Source organism: Acanthopagrus latus, chromosome 16, assembly GCF_904848185.1.
Source record: "Acanthopagrus latus isolate v.2019 chromosome 16, fAcaLat1.1, whole genome shotgun sequence".
Taxonomy (NCBI): Eukaryota; Metazoa; Chordata; class Actinopteri; order Spariformes; family Sparidae; genus Acanthopagrus; species Acanthopagrus latus.
In genome coordinates, this window is record NC_051054.1 from 13,081,651 (window position 1) to 13,099,374 (window position 17,724).

The window sequence follows — 17,724 nt, forward strand, 5'->3', positions numbered from 1 at the left end:
GTTCACATTTATACATACCAGACACATATCATTCAAATAGTATTCCCGCCCAGTTTGTGGCCACAGAGGTGACTGGCAGGGTTTGGAATATTACAATGTCTGAGGTGGCACCATGCACTCACCTTCCCCAGGTGACCAATAGCACAGAAAAGGGTGTGGCTAGCACGTTGAACACATTTCCAGACAATCATAAAGTTAATCAGAAGGTCACCAGCTTCTACGACAGAGTAAACATTACAAAATCCTGTTACGCACAATTTTCTCAGCTCTCACGCCGAATAAATTCACACAATCTATCAGCACAACATGAGACCTGCTTGGTCATGTACTTATTTGTCCTCTCATCTGTTAAGTCTCCAGCTCCTCCACTCACACGGACATGTTGTGCCACCCAGGCAACAGTTCTGGGAACCAAACCTTCACTTGGTTGCCGTGGCCAGATGTAACAACCATTAAGTGAGAGAATGAGGGGTTGTACATCTGATGGAAAGTGAGCTTTGTCGTGATCGTAAAGGGCCGCTGAAAAATAATTTTCCTTTCATTTTTCTTTTCCAAAGCAAGAGCTGAATCATAGACCGCACAAATGGCTGCCAAACATGAGGAGACTGGACAGAAATCTAAGTAAAACAGCTCAGGAAAAAATAATTAAAACTTTAGGTCATTCAGTGTTACGAGGATTCCAGTTAGTGTGAGGAAGATTCCAGTTAATGCTAGGAGGATTCCAGCTAAAATCTCTCAAAAACAGACACTGATCTAATCCATGAGTGTCGTGTTCTAATGTTTTGTTAAAAAAAACAGTTTGGGTTTTTGCACACAAGGCATATGGGCAGTACTGGCTGTCGCCCTGCACCCTTATGTACCCCGGGAGTAGTGCTGAAATGTAAAATACATCTGCTTTACTCTACTTTATTGACTTTTTCTTATTGGCAATATATTTAACATGTACAAACATCAAAATATGAAAAAAGGCTCTTATGCAGCATGTAATCTGCAAAATAGTGACTGATGTAATCAAATACCTGTACATTACAATATCTTCCAAAATGTAGAGCAGTGGAAGTGGAAAGTAGTGGAAAATGAAAATACTCACAGTACTCAAGTAAATATACTTAGTTACATTCCATCACTGTATTTTTACACTGTGGTGTTGCAACTTTTAGCTCAACAAGATCTAAAAACGTCTACAACCACACTTTAAAACAAGGCTTTTAAAAGCAAAACACCATAACACTCGAATCTAGACGTCTCAACATACAGCAAGGCTGTGTGCAGTATAAAGTACACGGAAGAAACAAAGACACAAACAGACACAAAGAGGCCTCTAATCTGCGTTATCATCTAATGTGTGTTTTGGTGTCACAGACTTGCAGCTTGAAGGCCCGAACACGGAAACTTCCGTCGCAGACTACATCTGATTTTGCGTTTGGGTTTATTAGGTTTCCTGTGCGCGTCCCCGCAGGAGAAAGCATGTGACTGCTCGGCCCCGCGGAGGCAGAGAGGGGAGGGGGGGGAGTGCTCCCGTGGCTCCGGTGCAACATTGTCTCGACAAGTAGCTAACCTCTCTCTCCAGCGTGGCACTGTCTTTGATCGAGAGTAGACGTGTGGGCTGCGCGTTTAACTGAGGAAAAGCTCGACTTCTTTGACGAAATATACACCGTGAGAACTCGTATGCAACCCGCCTGAGGATTTACGGATTTATCGCAGAGAAAAATCGTGGGATTTGGGTTCATTTCTCGACGGGCCCGGATACAGCTTGATAACCCATAGAGAGACTCAACTCAGGTCCTTTCGTCCTGACATGGACACAGGAATTGTACCAGAAAAGAAAAGGTAACGTCGGTGCTAGCTTGTGCTACGGATCAGACTCATGTTGTTTGAGAGCTATATTAACAACTTTGGTCTTCTCTTGGGCTTTGGTTGTGACTTTAGGTGGGACATTGTGGGCTTTGTTTCAAGGTTAATTGCTAGTGTGTCGTGTTAGTTCGACAAAATGCGTTTGCTAGCGAGGCTACTGTCGTTAGCGAGCGGCTAACATATCTAGCTAGCAGGCTGGCACAGACCGAGAGCTGTCGACGTCAAACTGTAGAAATCAACATACTATCGATAACTCGTACACACAGGTGGGTTATTGTAGGGAAATATTGATTGTTGACCGTTTGCCTTTATTTTCTTTTCAATCAAATTATGTCCTCTACTAATGTTACTGCATTTTTGTTTGTGATCAATGTTGAGACCCCAGAGATGCGACATTAGCTTTATTTACATGTGGTTTGAGTGTGGCAGCCAGCTATACATCCTCTCTATAGTACATCACGTGTGGTGCACTGTTTGAGTGTAATGTGTTGTACCAACCTCGGCAGTGTCCATGTAAGCACTGCTGGTGAGAGGTTTCTGATGAAATATTCAGGGTTTAGTGAAGGTTTCCTCGGTTTGAATGTCTCTTTTCATTTTCTTGTCTGGTTTCACAGTTTATGGTGGAAAGAGTTTGGTTTGATTTGGGAAGTAATGATCTAACTTAATTGTATATAGCTTTCAAATTAGGTGGAAAGTTGTCAGTAGCTTAGTTTAAAATGACAAGAATACTACAACAATGACCATCGCCCCCTCAGGGGTTTAACTTAACACGTTGGCAAAGTGTCAACATATTCTGTTGGTGGCTGCTGTTTTTGCCTAAACCTGAAACCCTATTTGCTAACCAAGCATCATATGGAGGTCTGTTCACCCAAACAAAAAACAGTGAAAGTGATGCCACATCTGGCAGGGTGCAGATCAGCAGCTTGTTTCATTGTCTGACCAATTTGTTAACATATTCTGACTTGGTGTTGTAGTTATCTCGTTTTTTCTGTATTTTTATTATATAAAAATGTTCAATGGACTTGAATGTAAATCATGGTATGGAAGATTACTAAGGTAATATTGCAATAAAGTGTCAAAAATACATTTAAGTTCAACAGGTAATTAAATATCACAGCTGAAATTGTTTTCATAGCTTATTACTTTTCAAATGTATAAAATGTTTGAAAATAACATTTTGTCTATAAAAAGTTACCAGACCAACAAGCAATAATCCCAAATTCTCCTCTTAAAATCATTTTAAACACAGATGTAAAGAATAAATTATGACCATATATCAATTTGTTATCAGTTAATGAGTTAAATGATTAATGGATTGTCACAGATGAGATTTATTTATTTTGTCTGACTAATAACTGAGTAATTTGAATCGTATAGACTAGTTGTTATTAAAACTATAAATCAAGTCTGGCAAAGACTTTTTATTGAGTGTAATGTGTAGTTTGAGCACCTTGTATGTCTTTACAAGCCCGAGAGAAGCACAGTAATTACAGTGGACTGTAAAATGGCCGATTTACCTGTGCACTCCCACACTCTGCATCAAGTAGATTACTGATCTGGACCTTTCTGTCTTTGACAGACATACTATATGCAGACAGGTGAATAGCTTGTAGTCAGACCTGTTGTGCACAACTTTTGTCACATAACAGTCTTGCTTCCCTTTCATAATATTGTGCTGAGATCTGAATAAAAATGAAGTTGATAGAAGTGATTAAGTAGTCAGCAGAGTAAAACAGGAGACTTGGTGATTCAACATTCAGCTGGTGGTAAATTTGCGACAGCAAAAGTCTTCCACAGAGGAAAATAATAAAAGCTTCACTGTGGAATATACAGGCAGTCTGTTGTAAGAGTCTTAATGGTTCATGAGAAATCTGCATAGCTTACACAGAGGATATGCTTTGTGTTTTCTTGTATATCTGAACTGATTTGCATTTTAAAATTAATTCATAATAGCATTGGAAGGTCCCCTAAAAGTTAGCCCATGTAATAATAGCTCATAATGGGAAAATAGTGTCTTTGAAACACCACTAACACATCACTGCTGCTATTTGTGCATAAAGATTAAATTATTTATCATCCTGTTTTGAAAATCTTGTTGGGGTTGGTTACTTGTGCCAAAATTGTTGAGTGGCATTGATTAACTCTGTAGACTAGGTAAATTGTTAGCCTATAGTTCCCATCTTTTCCTTTAAGCAATTGCCCCAGTTGCAAAGTGTTGTTATAGGCTTTACTCAGTCTCTGCCAACATGGAATTTGGCACTTTGTATAAGCCTAGATAGAGGGTTAACATCCTGTTGAGATTCAGTAGATTTGTGTTCAGTGTGATCTCAGGAAAAAAGATCAAGAGATGCAATCTAGTTTGATGCAGTTTAGTCTGGTCCCTGTGAGGTGCCTTGTTATTATTTTTGTCTCATCTCTTAATCACCGGGGCTTGACGTCAATAGGAGTGGCCAAATGTGTGTAGCAATCCGCTGCCTGGCAATTTGCAGGTTGCCCTTAGACATTCAAGTACAACTGCCACTTGTGTGTCGGCTAGTTTGAACTTGAAGAATGAATTGAGATACATGCTGGTAGAGGGCATAGTTTTTTTTTGTGTGTACACATTTTTCTTGTTTCATGTTTTGTGATGGGGCACATAAACACTGAGGGCTTGCTTTTATCAGACTTTTATCAGTCACTTACTGCTTTTGGGAGTAAAATGCAAACGAGTTCTGAGGAAAACAAGCAGTTAAGGTTTTGTATGCTGTAATTGCTAGTGCTTGTTGATATGAAGGAAGCTTGTTTTTCAGGATCATTCACAGCTTCCAGATAATGAATCCTCTTTTTGGTAGTCTAGCCGAGAGCAGTGTCTAGGGTGTCTAGGGTTTTGTTGTCCTGCAAGATTTCAAATCTCACGTGTATCTATGTAATGAAGCATCTTTTTATACCATCTTCATTAATAGATACAGCAGTGCCGTAATGGCTATGGCAGACTGACACATGAGCAATGCAAGGAAGGAAGTATGAAAACAATACCTCCAGACATCATGACTACAACATGGTTAAAGAATGTTGTTGAATAGATTTGCGAGTGCTTATCAGTGGTGCAGTTCTTACATTACTACAGCCTATTTTGTCCAGAAGTTAGGGTCTGCTGAAACCAAAATGTTCCCACATAACACATTTCAGTACAACATATGTAGTCTTTGCATCAGACTCACTTCCATATCTAAATTTTGATTCATATTGTGACTTGCATTTCTTTCAAAGTTTTGAGTTCAGGGACTATGTCAGGTATGTTAATCAAAACTGAATACAAACTTGCCACAAAGAACTGCTTAAGTAATAAAGACAAAGCCATAGCAGCTGCCTTGACAGTCCAAAGATTGGCTGTGTAGATTGGTTAAAGGTCCAGTGTATAGGATATAGGGTTAAAAATTGAGTCAGGGCTTCAGACTAACATTTCATTCAAAGTATTTTTACATCCAGACTGTACTTGGCTAAAGGGCTGTAAATGTGTTTTGTTGTCACATTAAACTGCAGATCACCGTTTATTACGTAATGTTCCTCTTTGCCGAAACACTTAGTCCTGCAGTGCATTTAGCCGTTTGTGTGAAGTGTAATATCTACACATAGGAAAAAAACCCTTATCCCAGGCACCTTGTAACATTTAACTGGAAAACAAACTGAAAGCTTTTTTGGCTGCGGTATACAGATTCCTTGTTAAATAGCATCTGTAGTCAAAGCCAGAACAGTCTTCAAGTTTTATCAATGTCTACTGAGTTAGTGAACCCTTTTCGTAGTGTCATTCATAATACAGCTCACACCCACAAACAGTCAAAGGAAGTAAAGTGCTTGATCTGCTGGAGTTGGATTTGTGCAATCTATATTGGGTGAGTCAAACAAGCCCAACTCCCAACTGAGATGCTCTTCTTTTCCTTCTTTCTTAAAAAGATAAAAATAAAAACCTTAAGTGCATAAGTTAGACTTGATGTATGTTCATGGGCCAAATGTTATCAGTTGAAGTAGTCTTTCTCAGGAGCACAGGGGGAGGTCATTTGAATTGTATCAGTTAGATGAATGATTTATAATGTTGGTCATTTTAAGTATGTTTGCCAGGACCTTCTAGTGGAGAGGAACAGGCCAGAGTCCCCATTTGAAGTATTGAATTAGAATTGCCTGTAAACTGTCAATTTCAGAATCCCGTAAGCCTTCAGTCTTTCACATGCAACAATGGGTGAATTGTGTTTGGGTATGAACAAAAGGGGATTTTGCTTCATGCATATTTAAATCAGGAATCTGATGCACTGTTACATGTGACAGGCTCCAGTTACTTTCCACACTGCAGTAATGGCTTTACAACTGATAATTATTTTCTACATCATACTCCTCCCAACCAAAAACTTTTTGGTTGCATGATAAAATATTATTGACTCTAGGGACAGGACCTCGGGTTCAATTACTTGCCTTTTCAAAACTTTAAACTACCTCTCATGATCTTTATCAATGAATAGAACTAGTTCAAGTGGGATCCTTTGACTAAAGCTTGCAGTTTAGATAATTAAACAGAGCTGAACCAAACTACATACAGTTTTCACCAAGGGAATGGAATTTGAATACATTGAATTAAATACAGTCAGCAGATATATTTATTCAGTTTCCATTAACAGGGTTGTGATTCTTCCAGATAAATCCGGAAATCCGCCTTTTCCGACCTGAAAATGAGGCTCTCGTAAATCATGCAAAACCGTTTTGGTTTGTTTTGTTTTTGGTGGGGTGTCGGGTGTGCACAAGGCAGGGGTTAGGGATAGGTAAACATAATGACGGGCCACCGCTGTCAGTGTTTTTTGTGCCTCTGATTTATGTCTTCGTGTAGCTCCGCAAGTAGTTCATTCTGTTGTCACGACGGAACTTCATTCAATGCAGAGCTCCATCAAAGAGCCTGTAATCGTTGCGGAAGGTTATCTGATATGATTCCCCTATGCATTCTGCTGCTGGATTTTCAGCGCCGCCGCTGCCACAAAAAAAAAAAAGACATGATATCTGTAGGTTTAATATCACAGGCGAATTTAAGTTGCACACAGTGAAAGCACTACACCCTAAGTTACATCGATTATTGTCATTACTGCTATATTTATAATTTCTAAAAGTCACTGTTTAAGTTGAGTGACTGAAATCCTTGTCACCTTATACAAAGGCTGCAACAAGTGGCTCATCGAACCTGGGTGAAGTTAGTTTTAGGTTGGATATTTGGCAGATATCCACTCGGGTTCAGCTGCGACTTTACTGAGGTTCGCCCAGTGTTAGCAGCAGGAGGACAGTTAGCTCACCTCACAGAGCCTCACACTGAATCACTGGAAACTGATTTAGGGACTGTCATTAAATTACTTAGCATAATTATATTAATACAAAATAGTGACAGTGACTCCAAACCAGCAACAGATTGTATGAGTAAACTGGATGAATGAGACACAGCTTTTTGTAGTATTTTAGTGCTTTCTCTATTTTATGAATATTAATATGCAGAAATTATGTTTTTTTTTTCTCCATAACTTCCATGTCATTTGACCCACTGACTTCTGAAACAGATTCTGTTTCCATAAAAAATATATGATAAAGAAAATAATGGTAAAAAAGTTCTACACTATTTTGTCTCATGTCTTCTGATGAAAAATCTCACCAGTAGTCATCATTTAAAGGGTTATTTTTCAAATTTTTCTTCCCGGGGCAGGGGGGCATGCTCCTGGACCCCCCTAGCATTGCTAGGTTACAGACTCAGAGCACCGCTGCAACAAAAAAATCTAGGGGGAACACTGTGTGTTCTAAGAAATTTGGACGTGTGGGGCGAACTTTTTCTCATTAGCTGAAGCCGACAACAGGACAAAATATATGTAAAAAGAGACATGGTGGAGCCGTATATTTTCCTGCCTTTTTGTCCTTTGCCAATCACACCTATGCATTAAGAGGTTCCTCGTTCTTTTTCCTTACTTTTTTTTTTTTTTTTAGATGACCAATGTATTCTTCACAAGGAATATCTGGCGTCAGTGTTACTGGAGCGTCATAAATTTAGGGGAGATCCCTACTATGCTGCTTCCAAAAACGGTATTGCATGTAGCTGCATGTTATGCCAGAATTCGGTGAAAGGGCTTTATTTTCAGTTTTGCTTTGCTTTTCTTCCCATATTGGGTAGAGGATTTAGTTGTGGTGTTTCCCTGGACTGGATTATATAATAGATAAGACAGTGTTTACTGTTAGACTAAACAGGACTGACTGACTGAGTGAGAACATTTCTCTTGTAAAATAGGTCAGCTCTTACTGACAAACTACACAAGCAACTCTCATACGGTATGATTTTTATTGTTCACTGTTTTCTTTCTCTTTTAATTATCAATCCACTTGTTTAGGTCTGTGAACAATTCAAATTATTTTTGCTCACATAATCGCACTTGCTCTTATTAGACACCAAAACATGTCCAGTTCAAGCCAGTGAAAGTGCAAATGTGATTTGTGTTGGCAGTGGAGCATGACAGGCAGTGGACTGCTGGGGATACATGACCATGTGAGTTAATAGTGTTATGTAACGGTGGCCTCTCTGCTCGCCTTTGTTTTTACATCAAGGGACCTTTTTTGTTTTCATTGCATGGTCAAAGAATAAAAGCAGTTTTCTTCTCCTGCGGTCAGTTTGAAAATTGGTGGAGGTGGGTCATGGAGAAGCTGTAATTTCACTTTTATAATTAGGTCTGAAAAGCTGTCAATGCAGTCTGTTGTCTTTTATGATCTGTATGTTTACATAAGTTGACTATTTCTCTTATGACTCTTGTGTCACATGATGACTATTTTATGAATTAGATATAAGAATAGTACACAGTGGCTCACACATCTTGTACTTGCTGTTTGTCCTGTGTCATCCATTGTCCTATCCCTCTGTGTTCAGCAGATGCATACTACAGTGTATTACAGAGTATTACAGCTAAACTTCATTTGGATAGGATTTGCATGGAGGCATGTGATACAATAGGGGGTGAAGCCAGTACAGAGGGAACAATTTGTATACAGTCTACTAATAATCAATCATCTGCCATCCCAGTGGGAACATGGTGTATAGCATGGTTATCTGACATTAGATCATTGTAGGCTTAGCCAGTAGCTTAGTGAGATGACTGTCCCAGTGGATTCCCAATGTGATCATTTCACACTGTGTTGATGGCTCACCCATTTTACACAAATGTAGCGTGGTGGTGTTTGTTGTGTTAATTTGCCGATAGAATACAGAGCTGGTTACATAATAATGCTGTGATCAACTTTCATGATGACCAGATCTTCTGGCTGTGTCTGGTGGGGCTGAGAGAAGATTTTGTAAATATTTGTTAACGCTATGTAAAGGCCTGTAGCTTGCAGCTGTAATTACAGCCTGGGATGAAACCTGTTTATGTTACAGTATGTGTAAACATCTTTGAGAGAAGGAGGATTATTGGTGCACACATTACCATGTACCACAGTTACACATAATTTGTATCAGATCCCTCAAAGGGGGATAAGGAAAACAAGATGTCCAGTAGATGTGTAGTGCCATGGGGCCATGGCCATGATCCAGTGTGGGTGTTTGGGTATATTGGATTTTGTTTATGTGTTAACTGTCTGACAGATATTTTTCTCAGGCTTAGGTCAATGTCATGTCCAGGGCTTTTTGAGGGACAAAGGCCATGTGAGTCTTCTTACACAAGGACTAAATTTGTCATTTGTACTTGGTGGAAAGTTTTGGTCTAAAATTGAAATAATTCCCTCACCTACTCTATAAAGAATCAGTCTGTAACCCTGACATGTCATTTGGTACACAGTAGGCTAATTCTAGTGAAGCGGCTCCTTCTCTTGTTGATGAGCCCAAAATAACAATATGGCCTTGGTCAATGTTGTAAATGCAGATCAATTTCACTTTGGTGACTTGCAAGTCATTGTGTCCTTTAAAGTCTGCTGTACTTTATTTCAGATTAATGCCAGGTTTTAAGATGTTGTTTACAGTGTAGTGAGTGCCCATTAGCCAGATCTTGGACAGCTGCCTGCATCAATGCTTAAAATGGAGCTTGTATGAACAGTAAGCAGATATGGTGAATGCTAATGTACAATAATGGAAAAAAGGCTGAATTGTTTGACTTGACAGTTGAAGGTGTCACTCACTTCATGCTTGTGTGCTCTCCCGGCGTCGGTGTCAGTATTATCGTTCCCCTCCCTTGTAGATCTGTTGAGCCAAGCTCGTAAATGTCACAATGATTGGTGTTGCACTATAGCTTGGCTGTGCACCAAGAGACAGACAGACAGACGGACAGAAGAGTCCATGCCCGGCCTCCCAGCCAATCATTCTGAGGGGGTGGACTCCATGTCGCTTGGTCAGCAGCCAATAAGACGGTGGCAGATAGCCACGTATGTAAATTAGTCTGACGGGGGCCCAGGCAGCAGCCTGGCCGTGAGCTCACGTGTTGCGGACTCTAGCTACTGCAGTCTCCCCAGTGACAAGTCAGTGGCCGACCAGATTCTGTTCACAGAAGGAGGGATGTCAGCTCTTGTAGTGTGCGTAGTGGGGTCAAAACCAGTTTGTGGCCATGCTGCGTCTAACCCTCCACCTGTCTCCCGCAGGGTGAGCTCGGAGCGGAGGAAGGAGAAGTCAAGGGATGCTGCACGATGCCGACGTGGGAAGGAGTCAGAGGTGTTTTACGAGCTGGCCCAGGAGCTCCCCCTGCCCCACAGTGTCAGCTCCAGCCTGGACAAGGCCTCGATAATGAGGCTCACCATCAGCTACCTGCGCATGAGGAAACTGCTCAGTACCGGTCAGTAACTCCAGGTGTTTTATCTGTCAATGGAGAGTTTATCTTGGGGCACATGTGTGGCCAATGTCGTCTGGATTCCTACTTGTAATTAGATTGTGCTGCAATTTTCGTTATTATGTCAGAGGCTTTAGAACATAGTTTGATAAAGATGCCACTTTCTTCTGAAATTTTTGTAGACTTTGATTCACTGTGGTTAGCTACAAGTGAAATGAATTATTTATGGCGTGAACACCTGAAGAAAACACTGATAAATGGATAAACTCAGTCAGCTGCTTAACGAAATCAACTCAGACTTGCACAGATATAGATCCTTTTGCAGATAAACCTGTGGGTACAGTGTGCTGTCTCTGTGCGGCAGTCTCAGCCATCCAAACATGTTTTTCAGACAGGAGAAATGTCCTACCTCATTTCTTTGTGCTTTCCTGTTCTACCTTCCTTATCTCTCCCATCTTTCCTCTATTATCTCTCTAGATGAGCCAATGGCAGAGGAAGAAAAAGAACTTGATTTACAGCTAAACAGCTCCTACCTAAAAGCTTTGGACGGCTTTCTCATGGTGCTCTCTGAAGACGGAGATATGATCTATCTCTCTGAGAACATCAACAAGTGCCTCGGGCTGGCACAGGTACGTCAGTATGAGTTGATGCGTGTCTGCACTGAAGAGAACAGATAGGATAGAGCATAAGATGGAGTCAGAAGTGGAAAATTTTAAACCTAGAAATGATATGCTTTTTGTTTAAGTTAAGTTTAGAAGTCACCACACAATGTCACCATGAACAACTCTGACTATACAACTCTTTCTGCTGCAGTTTGACCTGACCGGACACAGTGTGTTTGACTTCATCCATCCCTGTGACCAGGAGGAGCTGAGGGAGATGCTGGTCCATAGAACAGGTGAGGGAAGGAGTCACATTGTAAGACCTCACTAATGGACAGAGACGGGCACACACAGGCACTCTGTCAGGTCTGCCGGTGCTCCAATCAGCAGGGAGTCCAATTCACTCTGAGCTGGCAGATTCAGACTGGGAGGCTGTCAGAACAAGTTATCATTTTCCCACTTCAAGCCTGAGGTCAAAGTGATTAGAGTTGGCTACTGTGTGTACTTGAGTGACCTTTCACGCAGCATAAATGGAACAGGACGCTGCATCACTGGCACATTTACTATTGAGCTTACACAACTGAATTGTGTCTTGTTGTCGAGATCAGTCAGTGGATTGAATTAGTCTACTTTTTTGCATAACTCCCAGGGAAGAACCTTTGGTTTCGCAGAAGAGCTTTACGTGAAATTAATTAAGCTAAAACTTTCAAGTGCTTCACAACATCATTTGTTATCAATGCATGTTTATTTGAGGAACTTCAGTACACACTGATGTTATTGCCACAACGGCTGGTTACTCCACTTCCTTTATTTATTTTGCTGTAGCTGACCCCAGTGCAAAACCACTGTAGCTCGTTGTCCTCTCTGAATGCAAATGGGAACTGCTGGCATGCAAAAGTGAATAAAAAATAATAAAATTGAGGCAACAACAAGATGCTGGTTTTCTCTAAACTGTCTCTCTAAATGCTCATGTGATTTTAGGCTCCAAAAAGGCCAAGGAGACAAACACAGAGCGCAGCTTCTTCCTCAGAATGAAGTGCACTCTCACAAGCAGGGGCCGCACCGTCAATGTCAAATCAGCTACATGGAAGGTAAGCCGTGGTGTGATTACTGAGGAAATGTTCTCTCATCTATGTTTAGAAATTAACTGATCGTAATGTTGTAGGTGAAGAGTTAGAAAACTTTGAAGATTACATGCTTGCAAGATACAGAGTGCAGTAAAGCTGATGTCATCAGCAGTAATCTAATAAACTAATGTGAAAAGGAAATGGACCATCGCGCTAATCGGGATACAAATGAAACATTAAGTGCCTGTGTTTAATGTATAAACACATAATGACTACAGCATTTTCTATTTTAATCAAGTTTAGTAAGCATAAGGGAAACCTCAGAAAACCAGTTATGATGCACTTGCATCATTTTATAAATTCAAACATTATTTATTTGTACTTTAACTTCTGTTACTTTTGAAATAGATATATGAGGACATTTCACAGGCACCTGAATAACATTTTTCACCTAGTGGACGAGAGGAGAAAGATTTATGTCAAAGTAGAAACAGAGAAGAAACACAAGTCTTTGTCTTAAAATAATCTCATGAAACCATCTGAAGTATGCAGTTATTGCTGCAACCTTAATAGCAGCTGTTGACAAGATCAGACATTTGTAAATATATAATCAGTGTTTTGGGGTATGTATGTTGCTGATCATCATCTGTCCGCTGCAATAGTAATGATATACAGTTTTGAGGTGATACAACATTCAGCAACAGCTTAATAATAGAACACAGACTAAAATGAGATCAAATAATGAGTTGAGAGAGAGTTTTTGTATAAAGTGGTTTTAAGAAGTGACCTGATGAACAAAAGGGACATTTTGAACCCAAACCCTGTAAAAGCACACTTGTGTGTATATATATATAGAATATGTTTTGAAGAGGGATTTGAAAGGAGAAACTGCCTCAGGCTTTTACCTCTGGCTAGATCCTTGATCATGTAATGGCTAGGAAAGCCTTGGCTGAAGACCTCATATTGAGACTGGGCATTTAATGTGTAAAAAGATCTGAGATGTGCCTCCGTGCAAGTCCAGAGAGGGCCTTAAATGCTATTAACATTATCTTAAAGTCGTATTCCGAATTGTACTTGTCTGTAAATCATAATAACAGTGTTGTGACGCTATCTCTCCAGGTCCTCCACTGCTCAGGTCATGTCCGTGTATATGAAAGCCACACTGAGGAGACTCCAAATGGGCAAAAGGAGCCACCTGTTCCCTACCTGGTTCTGATCTGTGACCCCATCCAACACCCCTCCAACATTGAGGTCCCTCTGGACACCAAAACCTTTCTCAGCCGCCACACGATGGACATGAAGTTCACATATTGTGACGAGAGGTCAGGTTCCCCTCTTAGAGAATTATTATTTGCGTAAGAAGCTTAACATGGCTCGCCTCTTAAGCTTCCTGTGTCAATGGATATTATTGCCAAAGCTCTTGCTGGCATAGTCACACAGAGCCACCTAGTGTTCGGTCTAGGTACTACAGATGTCCCGTCAGCATTTAAAAATGGGAGAAATAATCATTTTGTTATATTCCAGGATCACTGAGCTCATGGGTTATGATCCAGAGGACCTTTTGAATCGTTCTGTGTATGAGTACTACCATGCTCAGGACTCGGACCATCTCACCAAGACTCACCACAACTGTAAGCATGAATACCAAGATGAATACCAACACATTCCGGCTGTGTTATTTCTACCATCGACCAAATGTCTAATTTTGAATTTCCCTTCTCGTTTCTCTTTGCTTGTAGTGTTTGCAAAGGGCCAGGTCTGCACAGGACAGTACAGGATGTTGGCCAAGAGAGGAGGTTTTGTGTGGGTGGAAACACAAGCCACTGTCATCTACAACAACAAGAACTCCCAGCCACAGTGTGTTGTCTGTGTCAACTTTGTGCTCAGGTACTTTAAAGGCACTTTCAAGATTCAGTATTTTCAGGAGCGATTGTAATATATTACCGTGTACAAAATAGATTAGACTGTTTTGTACAAAATCCTTAATAAACTCAATTTTATGGCTGCATGACTCTGTTACAGCGGCATCCAGGAGGAGAAACTGATCTTGTCTTTGGAGCAGACAGAGGATGTGAAGCCAATAAAGGAAGAGCTGCAGCAGGAGGAAGAGGAGGTCGTAGTCGACATCAGCCAGCCAGAGCCGTCTCCGACCTTGCTGAAGGAGGAGGTGGAGGAGAAGTTGCCAGAGGTGGATGTGATCAAACTGTTCACTCTGTCGTCAAAGGCACAGTCGCTGAGCCTGTACGACCAACTGAAGGAGGAGCCCGAAGCCCTCACCCTGCTGGCTCCCGCTGCCGGAGACACCATCATCTCCCTAGACTTCAGTTGTCCTGGTTTGTGGCCCCAGACACACACACTTAAAGGTTCCATATTGGAGAAAAAAATAGATTTCCAATGAGATGAGATTAAAGCATATATAAATGTTCTAGTAGACAGACATGATAAAAGTTAAAGTTAAAGCCTGAAAATATAGAATTCCAATATGGGGCCATTAAACTGCATGACTCAGAGTTTAAATCCTGAGTGCAACCATTCTGACCTCCCTCTGTCTTTTGGTACAGATTCAGAGATCCAGCTGCTGCAGGATGTTCCTCTCTACAATGATGTAATGCTTCCATCTACCAGTGACAAGCTGGTCCTGCCTCTTTCCCCTCTGCCTCCCAGCGAGCCTCTCCACGTCACCACCACCACATCTGAGGATGTAAAAACTGAGCACTATCCTCCAGCCACATGCACATCACTGGCGGGCTCCTCAGAGGTAGGATGGAGGGAATTATTGTCATGTTGCAGTATAAGCAATAAACTTTTTGGTGACCCTTGACTTCTTGTCTCTTTAGGCTGACAGTCCGCTGGACTTCTGTTTCCCCATGGACTCTGAGATGAGCTCAGATTTCAAACTTGACTTGGTGGAGAAACTCTTTGCCATCGATACAGAGCCCAAGAACCCCTTCACCACACAGGTAACGACACCAGGAGATACTGTTGATTATTCTGCATTTTAATAAAGTTCCTAGTTGATCTAATAAAGTAATAATGTGTTGTGCATTCTGGTTCAGTAGACATTTTTTGTCCCCTTCAGGCAATGGAAGATCTGGAGATGCTGGCTCCATACATCCCCATGGATGATGACTTCCAGCTTCGCAGTCTGCCCCCAGATGAGCCTCTAACTTGTGGACCAGTCACATCCCTTCAGAATTCTCCAGTCCGTGTCAAACAGGACATCCCCAGCTATTCCAGCTCTCCATTCAGCTCACCAGGCAGTCGCACAGCTTCCCCAGCACCACCTGAGCCAGTAAAAGCCCCTCATCTTGCCACCATCCTTGCTAAGAGGTAAATTCTCCCAGGTGCACCATTTTGAGGCTTTATCATATCAGTTTTTTGGGTTAACTAATCAATATTGCTGTGTTGCAGAACCACACAGCTGGACAAAGAAATGTCACTCGGGACCCTGGCAGCTCTGAACACACAGCGCAAAAGAAAACTGTGTGACATAAAAGAGATGATTGGACTTGTAAGTTCTCAACATCCAAATATGATTCACTTTATGTTTACAGATGAAGAGTTTGAGTGTCTGTATTTCATGATTTCTCACAGGGAACTCTGCACCAGAGCCAACAGGAGCAGGGCAAAAAGCTGAAGCCCTCAGAGTCAGGAACAACCAGGACCATACTGCCTTCAGGTAAACAGACTAGATCTGTGGTTTCCAACCCTTTTTTTCTATTGATGATTAAACTGCTGGCCCCTGGATATTTTGTTGATAGATCTGGTTACATTTTCAGTAGATTATTTCCTGTGAAAATAAGAGATATATTTGTCTGATATTTTAGGAACAATTTTATACAGTTCTTTCTGTACCATTTATGTATTTATTTTTAACAATAAAACATACTTTTATTTCTACTTTTAAAAAATTACTGAGAAAGTCATACTGTATATTTTTTAAAAAATGACTTGATCTCTAAAATTAAGTGGGGCTCGCAGCCCCTTTGGGAACCCAAGTGTGCGTCAGGACCTCTAGTTTTGCAACCAGTGTTTTGTCACTGGAATCAAAACATCCACACAATCGTTAACTCTTGTGTCTTGTCCTCATTTAGATCTGGCAAGTCGTCTTCTGGGCAGCACGTCAGAGGGCACCAGCTCCCTCTTCTCCCTGCCTCAGCTCACACGCGACGACTGCGAGGTCAACGCCCCCTTACAGGGTCGCCAGTACCTGCTGCAGGGGGAGGAGCTCCTGCGTGCTCTGGACCACATCAATTGAGTCAATGCTTAGCCTGCTCACTGCTGAACTAGACTGGACACTACAATTTCTCCCTCTCCAAGAGCCCCCAACCACCCTACCCCACCCTTACTACCCCCTTATTTATGTATCCGTATGAGTTTGACTATAGTTTGGCTGCCGTTTGTGCACATCATGTGATATCTGCATCATTCCGCCGTGACAAACGCCGTAGCAGCGTCTGGTTTTTTGGTGCAAGGGATTCAGGCATCATGAGATGTCCAATTGTTGTTTTCTTTTTTTCCGTTTTGTTTTTTCTCTCTTTTCCGGGGAGTCTCTCAGCACACAGCGCCTCGACAGATGACCCTTTTCCAGCAGGTCACCAAGGAAACCTGGCGCTACTGCCAGCAGTGTATTGTAAGCTTCAGTCGCACAATTTATATTTTCTTAAAAAGAAAAATATTACCAGCAATATATATTAAGCCTTTTTAAAGTCGTTTTAATGGGATCTGAACAATTTTATTTTTCCTCCCATACTTGTATGTTGTAGTACTCGTACCTAACAAGATGTCTTTAGTCCAGAATTATGAACATGTTGTTTAAACCTTAGGTGGTTTGAATGTTATCTTCATTAATAGCTGTCAGTCTTTGAGGTAAATGCATTTAATTGTGTAGCAGGTCCAGTACATGTCACTTTATTACTTTACTGTAAGTGTGTGTTACTGTACATATACCAGGGAAATTTTAATTTACTCATTATGGCTCCACTGCTTTGACTCTAAAAATTAAATGAGTCTTCAGTTTCTTTATTTGCTTCTCATCGTGGAGGATTGGCATTTTCTCTTTAAACATGAAACAAATTCATGTTTTTGGTTTTTACTGTGCGTGACACACTCGGAAGAGTCTGTTTTAAAATAAGTGGGATCTCAACAATTCATATTTTACCTGTGTGATCATTGTCATCATAGTAGCCTTTGTGAGTTGTCAAACTTGTTTGCTCAGTTAATGGTAGTCAGTTTAATACCATTGATCCATGCCATATTGTTGGGTCTCTCATGCTTCTTGTTGCTGTCTAACATTAAATGGCTTTAATAAAGTACATTGTTTCAGGTTTCCTTAACTTACAGTCTACAAACATAATTCATTACATAATTGCTACTTTGCCAATTAAGAAGAAACAGAGCACTGAG

General features: G+C 41.0%; 1 protein-coding gene across 1 annotated transcript; it reads left to right on the forward strand.

Moving 5' to 3' along the window:
• Positions 1-1,493: 1,493 nt before the first annotated feature.
• hif1aa (hypoxia inducible factor 1 subunit alpha a) lies at positions 1,494-17,633 on the forward strand. Its single transcript, XM_037071672.1, has 15 exons — positions 1,494-1,830; positions 10,465-10,655; positions 11,127-11,278; positions 11,463-11,547; positions 12,233-12,342; positions 13,438-13,640; positions 13,843-13,949; positions 14,058-14,205; positions 14,341-14,651; positions 14,880-15,076; positions 15,156-15,278; positions 15,398-15,648; positions 15,730-15,829; positions 15,913-15,997; positions 16,413-17,633. The coding sequence occupies exons 1-15, from the start codon at positions 1,799-1,801 to the stop codon at positions 16,574-16,576; spliced, it is 2,259 nt and encodes a 752-aa protein (XP_036927567.1). The 5' UTR covers positions 1,494-1,798; the 3' UTR covers positions 16,577-17,633.
• Positions 17,634-17,724: the final 91 nt, after the last annotated feature.